This window comes from Acomys minous, assembly GCF_964271855.1.
Source record: "Acomys minous genome assembly, chromosome: 2".
NCBI classification, from domain to species: Eukaryota; Metazoa; Chordata; class Mammalia; order Rodentia; family Muridae; genus Acomys; species Acomys minous.
Window position 1 is genome coordinate 135,888,078 of NC_140484.1, and position 18,029 is coordinate 135,906,106.

The window sequence follows — 18,029 nt, forward strand, 5'->3', positions numbered from 1 at the left end:
TTTTAATTGGATTATTTAATTTGTTGGTAATTAATTTCTTGAGTTCTTTATATATTTTGGATATTAGCCCTCTGATGTATGCCACACCAATTCCGGCAGATTGTGTTTGACAAGTTCCACAGACTGAGGCATTAACTTCAAAGGAAGGAGGTCTTCTGGAAATGGTTTTAGAACTCTTGGCAGGAGAAAAAATATTGAGTTGTAATTTTCATGGAAATTCATCTATTCTATGCCTTGTCTTATCTACAAGATGTTCCTTATAGCCTAGGCTGAGATTTTTAGTGAGAAATTGGATAAGAGATCATACCTTGAGATAGAGTCACTAACCATGACCGTATTGCTGGGAGAACCAGAGCTTCACTTTATAAATCATTTATAAAATTACAAAATAGTATTATGATTGATAAAAAGTTTCCCAACAACAAAATTTCATATGGTTATACATGTGTTGTCAGAAGTGGGCTTTGGTATATAGTTAAGAGAGCCTTAAATAAAAATTTAAAATAGTTTAAAATCACACCTTGAAGATTCACAGAAATATAGGTTAGATACTACTGACCATAAGAATTTTTAACCTGCTCTTGGAATTATGCCATTCGCCTTGGATAATTTTGTACTTTCCTGTGCCAAATAACAATGATGTTATCTGTCCTATCCATGATTGCTTCACTACACACATCTTCTGTGTTCTATTCATGACTGCTTCCCTGAACATATCTTCTACTTGTAATACTGGTTTCATTGTGGATAAAAACCCTTGCTTGAGAGCTGCAAAATACACTCAGATTCAAACTGCCTCTGTGTTTGTTTCTGTTTGTCATTGCTGAATCCTTACCCACCTAACCTTCGAGGACTCTCATCCCAGGGAACCCCATACCCGGCTAGGGTGGTCCATGGCAGATGTAGAGTTGGGGAAGATCATTTGTCAATCTGTAGGCTGCCATTTTGTCCTATTGACAGTGTCCTTTGTCTTATGGAAAATTTTTAGTCTCATGAGGTCCCATTTATTTTTGATCTTAGTGCCTTAGCAGTTGGTGTTTTGTTCAGGAAGTTGTCTTCTATAACAATGAGTTCAAGGTTGACCCCCCACTTTCTCTTCTAATAGACTTAATGTTTCTGGTTTAATGTTGAGGCCTTTGATCCACTTGGATTTTATTTTGGTGCAAAGTGATAAATATGGATATATTTGCACTCTTCTACATGCAGAAATACAGTTAGACTAGCATCATTTGTTGAAGATGCCTCCTTTTTTTCCATTGTATGAGTCCTTTACCTCTCCTCTACTCCCAGCCGGAATCAGTCAACTGTGAAGAGCTACATTCCAGCATCTCTATCAAGTTTTGGAGTTCTCTTCAATGGCTTCCTTTCTACACTGTTTCTTTTGAGAGGATGTAAGAATGTTATCTCAGATGCTTTGTATGTCTCAAGAGAGAGAGAGTTTTAACTAATGTCAGTTGGATATAAACTTTGGAAGAATAATACAATTGCCATTATTAAATGTTTCCATATTAGTTAGAAATTCACAGGGATGTATAACTCTTAATAAAGAAAATGGGGACATATTGTGACATAATGAGAAATTAATTATGAGAATATATGTTATTTATTTTTTAAAAAGAAAATGGAACACCTACATTTCTTAGCGTAAGAAAAACTATTGGCTTGAATCCTAAATACTATCATCTAATCTCTGATAAGAGGAATGACAGTGCTAAGGTGGGAGATCAAATAGTAACTGTCTAAGCAGCTCTTCAAAACACAAAGTTGGACGGGTCAAGATAAACATCCTTAGAACACTGACATTACAGCATCCTTCTACTCAAAATTTGTTCCCCAGCAGGATTTTGCGAATCCTCCGACGAATCTCCTTGGTTTTGATGGAATAGATGACAGGGTTGAGCATTGGAGGAACAAAGAGATAGATAAGTGACAGGAGGGTGTGTACATAATGTGGGGCATGCCTCCCATAGCGAGCGAACATGGACACGCCTACCTTAGGCACGTAGAAGATGAGCACAGCACATAGGTGGGAAACACATGTGTTTAGGGTCTTCAACCTTTCTTCCCTGGAGGCAATAGCCAGGACAGAGCGAAGTATGAGAACGTAAGACAGGAAAATGAGTGCAGAATCAAGTCCAAAGGTAGAGATGACGATGGACAGACCAAATACGTTATTAATGGAAGTATCACCACAAGGTAGACGAATCAGATCTGGATGCAGGCAGTAGGCATGGGTGAGCACATTAGCTTTGCAGAAGGGCAACCTCTTTAGAAGGAAAGGTAAGGGTAAAATCATGCAGAAACTTCGAAGGAAAACACACAAGCTCATCCACAACACCCGGGCATCGGTGAGCACTGTGGAATAGCGCAGAGGGTTACAGATGGCTACATAGCGATCAAAGCTCATGGCCAGCAGAATCCCAGACTCCATGAAAGAGAAAAGGTGGATAAAGAACATTTGGGACATGCAAGAATTAAAACTGATTTCTCTTAGGTGGAAGCAAAACACAGCCAAGACCGTGGGCAGTGTGGAGAAAGACACTCCCAAATCATTCCCTGACAGCAGAGACAGGAAGTAGTACATGGGCTGATGCAGACTCTGTTCCTCCTTGATGATGAAAAGAATCAGGGCATTGCCCACTATGGCGACAGTGTAGAGGACACCGAGGAGCAGAAACAACCAGTGCTGGGAGCTCTCCAGCCCTGGCAGTCCTGTCAAGATAAAGGGAGGCAACCCAGAGCTGTTGTGGACTTCACTTCTCATTCTGAGACTCCTTAGATGTTTGGTCCTCTACCCTGTAAGACAAGTACATAATATTGTGTGTGGCTTCTGGAGAATAAAATGTGTCCCTCATATGCCATCTACTTGCTCATTTGAGAGCAATAATCTCCTTTGAATTATACCAAGCATTCCTGTCTCTCGTTGAAACAAAGTTTCTGAAACCTCAGAGCAGCCCTACCTAGTGAATTGCTCTGAAACAGCAGATATTCTGCCTACTTTGTTACCTATGACTAACACTTTCCCTTTTACTGGATAAACTCTTTCCTTTTCACTATATGAGTACTGGTTTTTTTTTTTTCAAGAGCTGAGATAAAAACCTTGCTATACTTCTTCAGCTAAACTCTCTCCTGAGGCAAGACACATTTGTTATACCACAATCATTTCTCCTCTTTCTCCAAGCCCAAGCTACTGAGCCCCGAATATCCAGTTATGACTCCCCTTTCTCTACCACCACATTCCACCCATTCAACCTACACACAAGGAGAACTATGCTGACTAGGCAGGTCATCTTTATGTATTTAGGAATATTTACATATGCACACATACACATATATGTATCGGGCAATTAATGAAAAGAGAGGCGAAGATGTGAAAGAGAGTACCAAGGGGCACATGGGAGAGTTTGCAGGGAAAAAGGGAATGAGGATATAATGTAACTATATGACAATCTCTAAAAACAAAACCTTTTTTTTAAAAAAAATCTTGTTAAAGACCATCAGGTGAACTGTAAGAACGCAGAAAGATGTCCATCCAACCTTGAATCCCACCTGTGTCAGTACCTGAGAGCCTGAGGCAGGGGGATTGTGGCTTGCAGCCAGCTTTGGATAGAAAGCTAGGATCTATCTCAACTGGAAAACAAGAGCCTGTAGAGAGGACTTTCTGACGCTCGTTAGCTGAGCTGCTTGCTCTCTTTCTCCCGCCACCGTCTTGTGCTTCAGTCCACTCATTGCAGCACATTACTTCTTCTCAGAGCAATTTGATTTATGTGATTTTATAACCACTTACTTCAGAATTAAATTCTACTTGGTTCCTGAAATCAGTGAAAGTACTAATAATTTCTCTAAACTACAACATTGCTTTTACGTGTGCTCTCTTCTTGGGTGACGTCATCATTATACCCAAGGTTAAGACTCGATTCCAAACAGTGCTTAGACATCTCCCTTTCCTTTTTTTTTTTTTTTTTTTTTTTTTTTTTTTTTTTCCTGAACAGGTCTTCTCTGTGTAGCCTTGGCTGTCCTGGATTTTCTTTGTAGATCAGGTTGGCCACAAACTCACAGAGATCCACTTGCTTATGCCTCTCAGAGTGCTAGGATTACAGGTGTATGCCACCATGCCAAGCTGACATCTCCTTTTTCTTTGTCTACTATGTTAGACAGTTAATACTCAATGAAACTGCTGACCTAAAGTGCTTCTGAACCACCTCTCGCCACCTCTTTCAACTGTAGCCCCTGCCTTAGTCCCAGGATGTCACATCACTAGTCCATGAACACAGCCTTGTAAAAAATCACTTAACTCCCTCTAATTCATTGAAAATCTAAAATATATTTTAAAATATGGGTATTAAAAGGCATTTTTCTTGTTAGAGAACTTAAATAATTCCTCATTAAATGACCAAATTCAACTCTTTAGCACAGAATTCAAGGCTTCTATGATCAATTCTTCATGTTCCTAACATCAGTTCTCAAGAGCATCTTTCTTTCCTGTGCCTCCAGTATGCTCTTTGTTTTCACCCAAATATTTACTTGCAGCACTCCAGTTTCCAGTGGATTTCATCACTATATAACTCAGGTCATTCAAATCATGCTTCAGAGTACATCAAACATAGAAAGAGAACCATGCTACATGTTTTATCTGCAAATAGAATGTAGGTTTTTTAAAACCAAGAAATAGAGGAAGTTGGAAGAAACTATTATGGAAGAAAACAACAAAACGAGCAGAAGGGAGAGATTTAAGAGAATTGGACTGAAACAAGACATCATTATTTGTATGCCAGGAAATAGCATCAATACACCCACCAGTCTGTAAATCAACATTAATTAATGAAAGTGAAAATGAAGAAAAACTTCATTTTTCAGAGCTCTAACCCATTGCTGCGTCCTCCATGAATACTTGGCATATAATTAACATAAGCAGAGGTGACTTCCCCTCTCTCCTTGATCATGCTGAGGTTTCACCTCCTTTGGTGAGCATTTCTCCCCCATTATCTTCTTGTAACACTGTGCATCTTACCTTGTGTGGAGCTCTCTGGCCAGGTCCAAGCGCCCAACCTTGACTCTTTCACAGTTAAGTCCCTGCTATCCTATTCTTGGCACAAAGGCTTGACTGGGAGTGGTACTCATTAGGTCACACATGCTCCCAGGTTTTGACTCACACATTGTAGCATAGCAATATTAATAAACTTACCTAACATGGTAGTGGAAAGCCACAACTGAACAGATTTGGTAAATTCTTTATACCAAAGAATTTGTGAGTCTGAGTTGGAAAGCTTGCTCTATACCCTACCCTCCTGTTCCCATCTGCCCTCACTCCTCTGTCTACACACAGCACTCCTCTCTTTTCTCATCAGGATGCTTTTAATTATGTATCCTTCATCAACCCCTGCTTCGCTTTTCTTATATGCAAGTTTTTCATGTTCGTTTTATTTCCCACTCATAAACTGCAATCTTTTACTATTAAGTAGGATGCAAATGGATGGTTCTAAAAAACCCAAACTCGCTGATGTATATGCCAAATACTGTATTTTCTGAGAAAAGTATTGATGGTAGGGAGTAGGCATAAAGCCTTTATATCCAAAGAACAGCCTGGTAGAGCATTCTTTCCAAGAAAGTAATAAATGATGCGGAAAGCAGGTGGGATGTCTCTGACCAAGAGCAAGAGGTAGAAAATATAGATACAGGAAGGCAAGAGGCAGAGAACCTGCAGGAAAGGCAAAATTAAGAATTGAGTATGCAAAGATGTCTTTCTTTAGACTGTAATGGTGTTGTGCTGAGATTTCTAAGCTGACAGCAGAGTCTTAGAACTTGAATTTGAAGCATCAGATACTTCAGCTCTCCTACCTGAGAGTCACATGCATGGCCTGTATAAAGAAAGAAAGAACAGTTCTGGGGACTATGAGTCCTCTGTCCATAGTCCCCTGTTACTTCTTTCAATTCTCCTACCTGAGAACTTTATGGTTGTATCTGGGAAGTCCCATAGGTTATTATCAGCTCAGGTGCTCATTGACTTCTGGGAATAGAGAGCATCAGCGGCATCCACACCTCCTGGACTTAGCATTCCATGTCTCATGGGGTTAACACAGAGTGAAATGATCAGAACTGGAAGTGATCATTTGTTAAGAGGATTCTATCTCACTCCTCATTCACAGAAGTGAGTGAAAATAACTCTCTAAACTACTGCTGCTCAATAACCAAATATTATTTAAATCTAACCCTTCCCATTCAGTATATGGGCTTTCCAGTATGTGTGCGTGCATACCTACAGTCAGTATCTACCAAAAAGGCTGAATCCTGTAAGCAGAACTCAAACCTCATATAAACTTTAACATTTTACTTGGTCGGGACACATAAATGTCAGTCACAGCCACCAATAAAGCTGTTTCTGAATCCTAGTAAGAAACCCTAGTGCACATGGCTGATCACACACAGCGTGTGATTACAAATCATGTCATAGAAAATGGCTTCTTAGTAAAGTGTTGAGGCATTGCACTGTGCTATTTTCTTCACAGAGGGCTTTGGAAAACCTTTTGGAGAAAATAAGGGTAATAGGGATTTGTAGATGAAGTTGAAGGCATTAGACGGACTTGAATTTTAGTCTTTATTAGTCTTGGCTTAAGAAGGCATCTGACCCCTCCCTGCAGGGCTTTATCTTTTACCTATAAATAGATATAGTCGTATATAATAGAATTATCTGGGTTATTAAAAATGAGTGTGAGAAAGTCTTGAGCCTACTGGCTGCCATGTAGCACTCGCTGGGGTTAATCGTTGGTTATATGTTTCTAACATTAAGTCCTAGTAGGAAATGGACACTCACTAAAGTATACAGAGTCACTTAAAAGCTCCCCCTTTGCAAACACACCTGTAGGTACACATTGAAGGAATAATGTGACAAAAGATGCAGATTTTACTAATAGGATACATTTTGAAATAGTATTAATACTTCTTTCGGGGGGGGCCACATAATCCATTCTTGAGAAGCCTGAAAATTAGTTACATATGTAGTGTGCTTGACTCTCAAAGAATAAAAGAACAGTGTTCAAGCGGACATGATAGACAAAATGCCTCTCAAAAAATTGTCCCCGTTTTTAATCCCATGAGTACGATATATTTCGTGTCAAAAAAGAATTTTGCATAGGCAACTTGGATTACAGACATTAAGATAGTCTTTCCTTTTGTTACTTTTGAGTGGTACTCATAATACTAAACTAAGCACATGAGTTCTTACATTCGTCAAACATGTATGTACCTCTCTTTTACAAGAGGGAGCTTTTGAGCCATTCTGCACTCTTTAATCAGTGACTTTTCCTATTAAGACTTAAGTGTTAGAAACATATACACAATGACTAAACCCACTGAGTGCTACATGGCAGCCAGGAGCTCAGTGCTTTTTCTTTTAGAATAGAGAAGGAAATACAGTAGATAAGTAGAGGCTCGACTGTGTGAGGCACTCAGTCCACCATTACTTGCAGGACACCAATAAAGAGACCACAGGCAATACTGAAGGCAGCTTTGAGGAAAAAGAGCTGATACCTATGGAAGTCCTACTGTTGGGGTGCCAGAAGAGCAAAGTCCAGGTTTGGCATCAACAGGGGAAAACTGAAGTGGAGTGTGAATCCTGTGGCTGGCTGGCTGGCTGGTAACCCTGTAAACTTTCTCTGAAGGCAACTTTCCAAGCTGGATAGTTACCGGCAATAGCTTCCACTGATGGTGGCAAGCTGGGGCTAGGGCTGATGGCTCCTAGTGGGAGCTTCTAGAGCTGATGGCTCCTAGGGGGGCTTCCACTGAGGGTGGCAAGCATCTAAAAAAGAAAGGGAAAGAAAGAGAGAAAAGAACCATGGGCGGGCATGCGCACACACACACACACACACACACACACACACACACACACACACACTTACACAGACTCCAGCAGGTAGGTTTCAACAAGCTTCTTCTTCTTCTTCTTCTTTAATTATTATTTTCTTATTTTCATCCCTGTTCTTATTCTTATCCGTTTTCTTATCCTTTTTCTTTCCCTTCTTCTTATTCTTCTCCTTATTCTTACAGTTTATAAACCCCAACAAAATATTTCAAGCAGTATAAAAATCACAATGTGTTTACATTCTATCTCTCTGTAAATAAATGATTACAATTGATATACTTAAGAAAATCATGTTCCCCCATACCTTCACATGATCAAATGTTTTACGTATTATGGATGAAGAACAAACATGAATAACAAGTTATTTCTAAGAATATACATTTGTACATAAGCAACTAGTTACATATTAACAGAATATAAGCAAGCAAGGGAATTTCTCAGCCAGTTTTTCTTTACTGGCAGGCTGCAGTTTGCAGTTACAAAGAAGGAATCAATTATCTTAAGAAGTAATCTTATGGAGATCTTAAAGAAATCACAAATCTAAATTCCTATATAAAAATAATCATCCACTTCTATTTTAAGTCCTAAAGGTACTCATCGACTCGTTAATATGTTTTATTAAATCATATCAGGAAGCTGAGGGCAGAAAAACAGAATAAGGAAATCAATCACCATCTCAGTCACCAGCCCAGCTTGAAAGAGTCATGTCAGCCAATGCTGCTATGGGTCATTGTTCTTGCTTTGACAACTTCAAAAGGTTCCTAGCTTTACTAATAAGAGTGTACTTTCTCTTAACTTCAATTGTCCGCTAAAATTTCCTGCATGGGAGCCACTAGCAAAAACATCTTTACCTAACCTTGTTGAACAATCTATTTTTCCAAATCCTTTTTAAGGGCAAAGATCATTATCTACATCTATAGGCTGTTTTTAGAGATGGTGGTTGAATCATTAATCTGCTCCAGCAGCAATGCCTGAAAGAGATCAAGCATTGCTATTGAGTATGTCAATGATACTGCCCAGTGAGGGCCTAGAAGCCCCTTTTATAGTACTTACACAAGTCACATATTAAGGGGATTATAAGGACCGCAAAGGTAAGAAGCAGAGCTATGCTCCATAACAGCATGAAGTCCTCAGGATGCGCAGTTCTTGGGGTTATGCCTCTCTGAGACACACCCATTGTGGGTTTGCTAACTGGTGGGCCATATTCCATGCATTCTAGAGCTGTTTTGCTGTTCCTCTTGCATGGACCCCAACAGATACATAAACATGTAGTCAGAGAATTGAAACCTCAGTCTCACCGCTTTAAGGAAGTGAAACAGGCCAGCCACCTTTGGACTACATTCTTCCCCAGAGTTCTGGCATACAAAAAATTGTAAGAAAGAGGGCCCTGTTCTAAGTGACTGAGTGTATACTCATTTCTTTTGGCTGCAATAGAAAATTAACATGGTGAACTATAGGCAAAAGAAAGAGGAGAAAGAGTCAAGAAGGATAATTTTCAGAAGACCTGACAGTACACATACAGTAGAAAGAATACTTAACTGGGGAACAGACAGCACAGGAAAATATGTGTGTTAAAAACCAAGAAATTCATTCAACATTCATTTATAAGGGCTATGAATGGTGGCAACCAAGCAATTTAGAGAGTAGGGACACTTCCACCATTATCATAAACTGACCAAAAAAAAAAGCTACATGCAAACTCAGTATTAGGAAATTTAGAGTACCTATTAGGAATATTCTTCTAACAAAAAAAAATGTAAAATCATAAGCTACACATAGATGAGGTGGTTTAAAAGACAAAACAATGATGAAATAGGTTCTGGGATAAAGCTAAGTGGTAGAAAACTTGCCCAGCCTGTGGAAGTCACTCCGAAGCTATGAAGGAGGAAGAATAGAAATGTGTTAAGGTCTGGGCTTGCTATAATACTGAGTTTAGTGTGGGGAGCCAAGACCATAGCCGGCAAGCATCTCGGGCCTTGGCATAATACATCAAGTGGACCTGGGGCAGGCTGCCTTGTGACCTCTTTCCTTCCTTGCCTCAGGGTACATTCCAGAAGGCTGCCTTGCGACCTCTTCCTCTCCCTCAAGGTACTCTACAGCTGTTCTCAGTATTCCCGGAATTACAGAGGCCTTCAGAGGACGAGCGTAATGAAGTCTATAGATAACACCTATGGTTCCAGATGCCTGCGGAACGAAGTCTATAGATAACATCTTGTGGTTCCAGATGCCTAACAATTCCACCCAGCCCCAGAACCACAGGGGCCCTCGCCCTGCCAAACTTCCTGACTTCTTGATATCTTGTGAAAACCGCTCACCCTGATCACCCCACTCAGCCTCCTGCTTCAATGGTATATAATTGCCTGTGAAAAAAATAAAATTTTGTCAGCTTGATCAGACTTCTTGACTTGCTGTCTTTTCTTCGCGTCTCTTGTCCCCCATTCTCTCCCCCAGGGGTCCGAGGGTCCCAGTTGATTGTCCGGCGGGTCCGGATAGTATAGCATTTCCTCAAATCTGCCTACACACCTCACCAGACTACTCTTCTATTAAAAGCTTTTTTTTCTTTGTTGCAGACTTGAGGATAAGTCATAGAGGTTTTGCTTGACAAAGGTCCAGAGACCTCTGCCTGTCCAGCATGATCTCTAGACATCCAGAGCAGCTGTTGAGGCTTTGCTTGTCAAAGTTCCAAAGATCTCCAGCTGATCACCACTGCTCTTAAATATTATGTTTGGTCCAGGAGTAATGTTGTTTAGAAATCTGCTATTTCTCCTGAAACTGCTTTTTCTCTTTATTTCTCAGCCCTTAGGAAAATCATACTGGGAAAACATTTTCCCACAGAGAATGTTAAAAGAGGGCAGCTGACCAGATAGAGTTTTTTGCTCTAACTGTGAGCACCCAAGCAGAAACTGCATATAAGAAAGTCAAGATCTAGACATAACAGTACCTGGCTAGATACTGTTACCTGTAGAAATGTTTCAATAGAATCTGCTTTGAGAGCAATAGAATGTGGCCTTGGAACATCATACTTTACAGATCGATAGTCTATAATAGAGGACCCTTTGGCAGTTAGCCTAGGCTTGGATAGCACACCTGTTGGTCTGGGACTAGAAGAGGATTGAATTTTTTCTTTAGAGAATGTCTAGTTCAAGCTATGTTGCTATGACCATCTTGTAAACATATTGGCTTTATCCCAGGGAAATCTATGATTAAACGTTCCTGAATATTGTTTAAGAAGTAATAATTAGGTTATGCTGCCCATTGTTTGAAAAATAATTGATTTTTGTTGTAGGTAACAGAACTTTTTGTATTTCCAGTTACTCTGTTGATTTTTGGTTGCCCTAGTGATTATAATGATGAGGGGGAAAAAAGAATCATGATATTATCTGTAACGAAAAAAACTGAACTTCATTTCAATAAGATATTGGGCCTGGCCATGGAGAAAGTTAGTTGGACAGACAGACAACAAGAGAGTCAAAGATAGAGACAGATAGAAAAGTTCTCCTGGACTTTAAGACCTTCAGCTTGTACCACATATGCCTGAGTCTCCGAGTATTTCTTTTTTCTCTGTTCTGCAACTTCTCCACAACAACTGGTTGCTTTAGCTAGTTGTTCAACCAACAGCTGGTTTCCCTGAACCAGCCGTTCACCACCTGCTCAATTCTCCCTACCGTGATCCACCTCTCTTCTCTCCTCTTCCCTGTTCCCGGAGCTGGTCTTGGGGAGCGGCATTTTTTTTTCATTTTTTTTTCAACTGCCCACTGAAGCCCCTTTTCCCTCCCAGGCCTGTTATACAACAGTCATCAACGGGATTGCCTTACTGCTCCCCAACACTGAAGTCCTGTTTCCTGCATTATATGTATTCTTTATATATATGTTCATACTTATTTACTGAAGGCACTGCTCTTTCATTATTCATTGAAAATAAGTGAGATAAAGTTCAATGTATTGATGCAAATATATATGTATATAGAGAGAGTGCAATTATTAAATCAAAGAAATTAGCATATGCTCACTTTTAATAATTATTTCCTTGTAGTGAGAAGAATGAAACTTAAATACTTTGAAATGTGCAATAAATTATTGTTAATTATAGCCACTTTGTTGTGCTACACTAGAATATTTTCCTTTTATCTAGATGTGACATTATACCCACTGGCCAAACATTCTCCATCCTCCTTTATGCTTAACTTAAAATTGCACGCATGAATGAAACAGAGGTAGTTGTGTTTCTGTATCTGGCTTATTTTGGGTATCAAAGTCCTTCAGGCTATTTTAATTAAATACTATCATTTATTACAGTTGTGTTAGTATGTGTTAAATTATCAATAAATTTATTAATGTTATATGTATTAATTTGAAAAGCATACCATTCATCTTGATACAATCTTCAGCACTCCTTTTCTTTCCTCAACTGTGTACAAAGAGCTTTGTTGTGCTAGTACTATGCTAGGTACACAGAGGGCTTTAAATTTCATTTGGATATTTAGCAATAAAGTGACACCATACAACATTGTTGATCCTCTTTGCCTTCTTGAGAAAGAAAATAGTCAAGTATTTGTTAGTGGACTAATTATGGAATCCTCCTCACCTATGATCTTGAACAGAGCAAGTGGACTAGACAAAGTGTCTGGGTTTGTTTTTTGGTTTCTGTTTTGTTCTTTTTTCCATTGCTTTGAAGTCTTATCTCAAACCTAACCTTGATTTGTTCTTCTGTGATCATGGAAGGAATTTTTAGTAGAACAATATGAAAGAACCTACTAAGTCCTTGTGAGAATCTGTCTAGAGGCACCTTCTGCTGGAACAGAGTGTGAGAGCTGCATCCCTGCCCTCCAACTGCACTCACTCTTTGGAATGTGCTTTGATGAACCTACAACAGTAGTGCACAGAAGGCAGTATAGGACCTAAGTTTTTGTTCCCTGGAAACTCCATGGATGTGTACTTGGAGAGGCAAAAGGTCATATAACTCCCCATTGACCTCATTCTCAGTAAAACTTCATCCATCCAAGGCTCCCCTTCTTCTTCTTCTTCTTCTTCTTCTTCTTCTTCTTCTTCTTCTTCTTCTTCTTCTTCTTCTTCTTCCTCTTCCTCTTCTTCCTCTTCTTCTTCTTCTTTCTTCTTCTTCTTCTTTCTTCTTCTGCTGCTGCTGTCACTGCTGCTGCTGCTGCTTTTTTAAGACTTATGTATGATGTATACAGTGCTCTGCCTGCCTGTACACCTGCAGGCCAAAAGAGAGCATTAGATCACCTTATAGATGGCTGTGAGCCACAATGTGGTTGCTAGGAATTGAACTCAGAACCTCTGGAAGAGCAACCAGTGCTCTTAACCTCTGAGCCATCTCTCCAGCCAAAAGCTCCTCTAATCTCATGAGCCCATAGGTTCTCCATATATCCTTTTGAGAGATGTTTCCTCTGTTGTTCTATAGACTAAATATATTCACATTTCTTCCAGTATCTTGAGCAGGCACGTATACTGGATGGTCTGTAGAAGTACTTGCAAGATCATATGCCACAGTGTACCTTCTCTTGCTCAACAAAACCAGGAGCACTTATTACCTGTTTAAAAGAATGAACCATGAAGCTAATCACATTTGAACAGTGAAGGGTAAATCTTAAGAAGTTAAAGCTTCCAGTACCTCTGACTAGATGTTTGTGATGACACTGGTACCAGCAGTCCTGCCCTGCTGTGGATTTCTGTGCAAACCTATTTATCAGTGGGATATGGAAATGCTCTGGATACACCAGTGACAGGCCCAGACAGAACCATGAACTGTCTGCTTACTAGTCTGAAGAAAAGGGCTGTCCATAAGAAATATCTATGAGGAGTCTCTCCCAGATGCAGAAGATCTTGAAGATGAAGAAGTGGATTCTTAGTGTCTTTACCAAATGTACTATGGAAAACATTAGCCTTGTCTTTGTGTTTGCATAAGCCTTTCACAATCACATTAAAGACTCAAAGCTTTGCATCAGAGTCTTCTAGAATAACAGTAATAAATCAAAGTATTGCCATGGTGTTTATTTTTTTCCTTTTTTTATTAATTTATTCTTGTTACATCTCAATGGTTATCCCATCCCTTGTATCCTCCCATTCTTCCTTCCCTCCCATTTTCCCCTTATTCCCCTCCCCTATGACTGTTCCTGAGGGGGATTACCTCCCCCTGTATATGCTCATAGGGTATCAAGTCTCTTCTTGGTAACCTGCTGTCCTTCCTCTGAGTGCCACCAGGTCTCCCCCTCCAGGGGACATGGTCAAAGGTGAGGCACCAGAGTATGTGAGAAAGTAATATCCCACTCTCCACTCTACTGTGGAGAATGTTCTGATCATTGGCTAGATCTGGGTAGCCATGGTGTTTATAACAGCACTAATTCAGTATGTCACATTATGTTATAGTCAAAATCACTAAACAGACAATTCCATTAAAAATATTTATTTGAACACATTTGACTCTAATAATTGTTATTACTATAAACCATAATCCACATGGTACATATTACATAAATATATAATGTGCATTTATGAAATATTTGAAAATAAAGTTATTTTTATCCACTTGTAATACATATACTATTTACACTATGATCAATAGCAAAAATTCCATATAAAATTAATCTTCAGCAAAAGTATAATCAGTTTTAGAATAAGATGTTTGGATGTGACAATTCAACCTGAAGAAGTTACTGACACACAAATATTTATTAACTCACTCCTCAATTTGTATCTGTCAGGTGCATTGCAGGCCTTATAATGGAGGCTAATAAGAAAAAAATAATGAAGAAAATATAGGTGGAAAGGACAAACTAAACTGAGATGGTCAAAATATACGCCCTGAGGATAACGTGAATACAAAGCAGGTAGTGAGTTCTACTGGGGGGGATTAACACTCAGGAAAGTTTAGACAAAACATCTCTGAGGACATTGATTCTCACATGTCATATTTTAAGGGATGTTTTAACACTTTCATTTTACATGGGACAAGTGTGTACATGTCACCGTGTGCTTATAGAGGTCAGAGCACAACCACTTGCAGGAGTCAGTCCACTCCCTTCACACTTAGGGAGTCACGCTTAGTGATAAGTTCCTTTACCCACTGGGCCAATTTATTGGCCTGCATGTCATAACATATTATCTTGTATCTATTCCCACTGAATAAAAATTAATAAGCATAAAGAAGGTGTGTCTGTTATTACATAAATGTTAAAGAAATTTTATTTGTTTATACTTCAAAACACACCTATGAGGTAAATAGATGAAAGACTGATTGCTCATTTCACATGCGGAAAAAAAAATCAAGATGCTAAGATCTCAAATCTCATTTACGTTTTCTCCTATTGGGAGAAGCATGAGACCCAGAGAGATTTGAGAGATTTGAGAAAAGTCATCAATGGTTTATAAGTTTGTTGATTTGTTCAAACCTTATTTTCTGTTCTTAGTTACTCATTTGTTATTTCTTATTCAACCACCTTTTCACTTATTCCTTCCTTATTAGTCTTGCACTGTCAGATCCTATCTCAATGGAAGGACAGTGGCAGATCCAATATGGATGGACAGAACAGCACAAGATTATTGCCGCAAGGAAGTCTTATTCGTTGAGGACAAATATATGTATAGAAAGTGGCATAAGCAAAGGGTGCATAACTTCAGCTGGGTGAAACTAAATGCTGATGTACCTCTGGTCTCCCATATGTGGGGAAAATGTCCAAGGAATCCTAAAATCAAATTATGAGTAAATAAACACCAGGGCTTTACCACTGTTCAGACCCCAGGTATCAAGTCACTTTTGCTTAAACTTCCATAGTATGGATGACATGGACCCATCCCTCATTAACCTTTTCTGTGTCTTATCTTTTTCATGCATGTCCCTTGAAGTCCGACAGTATCACTAAGTATTTTTATATTAGTCATTGATCTCCTAGAAAATAAAATTTCCTTGTTGTGGTGGTAAAATTCTCTTGGTTATCTTGAAAACAAGATTTCTGGGGGTGGTGGTGCATGCCTTTAATCCCAGCACTCTGGAGGCAGAGGCAGGCAGATCTCTGTGAATTCAAGGCCAGCTTGGTCTACAAAGCAAGTCCAGGACAGCCAAGGCTACACAGAGAAACCCTGTCTTGAAACGCAAGAGAGAGAGAGAGAGAGAGAGAGAGAGAGAGAGAGAGAGAGAGAGAGAGAGAGAGAGAGAAAAGAAAAGAAAAGAAAAGAAAAGAAAAGAAAAGAAGATTGCTTTTGTCTATAAAGAAAAGCTAACAAAGTTAAGTTCTGGTTATGACCCCAAATGGTATTGGCAGGTACTAGCCTAATAATGAAAATTAAACTTTTTATCAGTGATCCTGGAACTTTGAGCACAGACTTCCCTCCCTCACAACACCGAATCGAGAGTTATTCTCACCCTGCTCTGATGGCTGGATGTCTATACTCCCAACACTAGATCATATGTTGTTTCTGTCTGTGCCCGAGTCACAACTTGATCCTGAAAAGCATCTTGAGGAGTCTCCGACGTATCTCCTTTGTCTTAATGGAATAGATGACAGGATTCAGCATAGGAGGCACGAAGAGATAGAGAACAGACATGAGGATGTGGACTTCATGAGGCAGGCTAGCCCCAAATCGATGCACAATGGACACACTGACCATGGGCACATAGAAGATGAGTACAGCCAGAATGTGAGACACACACGTGTTGAGTGTCTTGAGGCGCTCCTCCCGAGAGGCAATGGCCAGCACTGATCTCAGGATGAGCACATAAGAGATGAAGATGAGTGTAGAGTCCAGGCCAAAGGTGAGCAAAACAATGGACAGCCCATAGTGGCTATTAAGGGAAACGTCAGTACAGGCCAGTTTGATCATATCCACGTGTAGGCAGTACGCATGGGAGAGGATGTTCTGAGGGTGGCAGAAGGGCAGTCTGTGTAAAAGCACTGGAAAGACCACAATGAGGACAAAGCTGCGGAGGACAGTTCCTAGGCCCATCGCCACAATGCGGGCATTGGTGAGCACTGTGGCATAACGCAGCGGATTGCAGATAGCTACATAGCGATCAAAGCTCATAGCCAGAAGGATGCCGGACTCGGTCCAAGAAAAGAGATGTATAAAAAACATCTGGGCCAAGCAGGCGTTAAAGGTGATGACGCGGGCATGGAAGCAAAGCGTGGCCAGAACGGTTGGCAGGGTGGAGAAAGACACCCCCAGGTCATTCACAGACAACAGGGACAGGAAATAGTACATGGGCTGGTGCAAGCTCTGCTCCTCCTTGATGATGAGGAGGATCAATGAGTTGCCTACAATGGAGATGGCATAGAACAAAAGGAAAGGGAGGGAGAGCCAGGGCTCCATGGCTTCCATTCCTGGGAAGCCTGTCAGAACAAAGGTGGGAGCCTCAGAAGCATTGACCTTGAAGTTCCCCATGAAAGGATAGAGTCATTTGTCACCAGTCAGATGAACCTTTTGAAAAACTACACCATGTGCCCAATACTATTACTATCTCTGTGGAGGGAAAGACAGCGGACAGGTTTGGTTTGGTTTGGTTTTTTAATAATGATTGCACCTGTATTTGATTTCTGAAATCCACTGGTGAGCTGATCAGAAGGTTATGACATTCTAACTATGGGGAGAGGCTTCGTTTTTCAGGATTCTTTCAGAAGAATGAATTGGAAATCTTTTTGAGGGGGGTTGGCCATCTCATTCAGTCTTTTAGTAGCTTCCTGGATATGGTCTTTATGGTCATTCAATCAGCTATTTTCATATGCCTCAAACTTCATAACCATGACCTAAGATGGTCTATAGAATATTAAGCATCCATTCTGAAAAATAAGGAGACAAATGTTCAAGTAAAGGAAGGAAATTATCCCAGGTTTCTTATTACGGAAGCTACATGCTTAGAACTTGAATTTTAACCCAACTACAATCCCCAGGGATTTTTTTTCACTATAAATTGATAAAATACCACAAGCTTTCATGTTCATAACATACCATTTCTGTTCGTCTATTAGAAAGTCAATTTTCTCAAAGTATAGGAGATAAGAAATGCTGCCTTACATCAGCCCAGGTGAGGCTGTAAGAAGATGTAGTGAAAAAATAACATACCTTGCATTTTCCATCCTTCTCCTTTGCTGCCTTGTTTAAGATCCACCCATTTGAGGAAGAAGCTGCATTTAACAGTATTCTGTAACATTTCTGTGGCAAG

At 39.9% G+C, this 18,029-nt stretch overlaps 2 protein-coding genes across 2 annotated transcripts; both read right to left on the minus strand.

Annotated features, from left to right (window-relative positions):
- Positions 1-1,819: 1,819 nt before the first annotated feature.
- On the minus strand, positions 1,820-2,764 carry LOC311581263 (olfactory receptor 51I2-like; the record flags this gene model as incomplete). Its single annotated transcript, XM_084753382.1, has 1 exon — positions 1,820-2,764. One exon carries the CDS (start codon positions 2,762-2,764, stop codon positions 1,820-1,822), a length of 945 nt encoding a protein of 314 aa, XP_084609508.1.
- Positions 2,765-16,303: 13,539 nt separating this feature from the next.
- Positions 16,304-17,251, minus strand: LOC311581198 (olfactory receptor 51I2-like; the record flags this gene model as incomplete). Its single annotated transcript, XM_084753251.1, has 1 exon — positions 16,304-17,251. The coding sequence occupies one exon, from the start codon at positions 17,249-17,251 to the stop codon at positions 16,304-16,306; it is 948 nt and encodes a 315-aa protein (XP_084609377.1).
- Between the last annotated feature and the right edge of the window lie 778 nt (positions 17,252-18,029).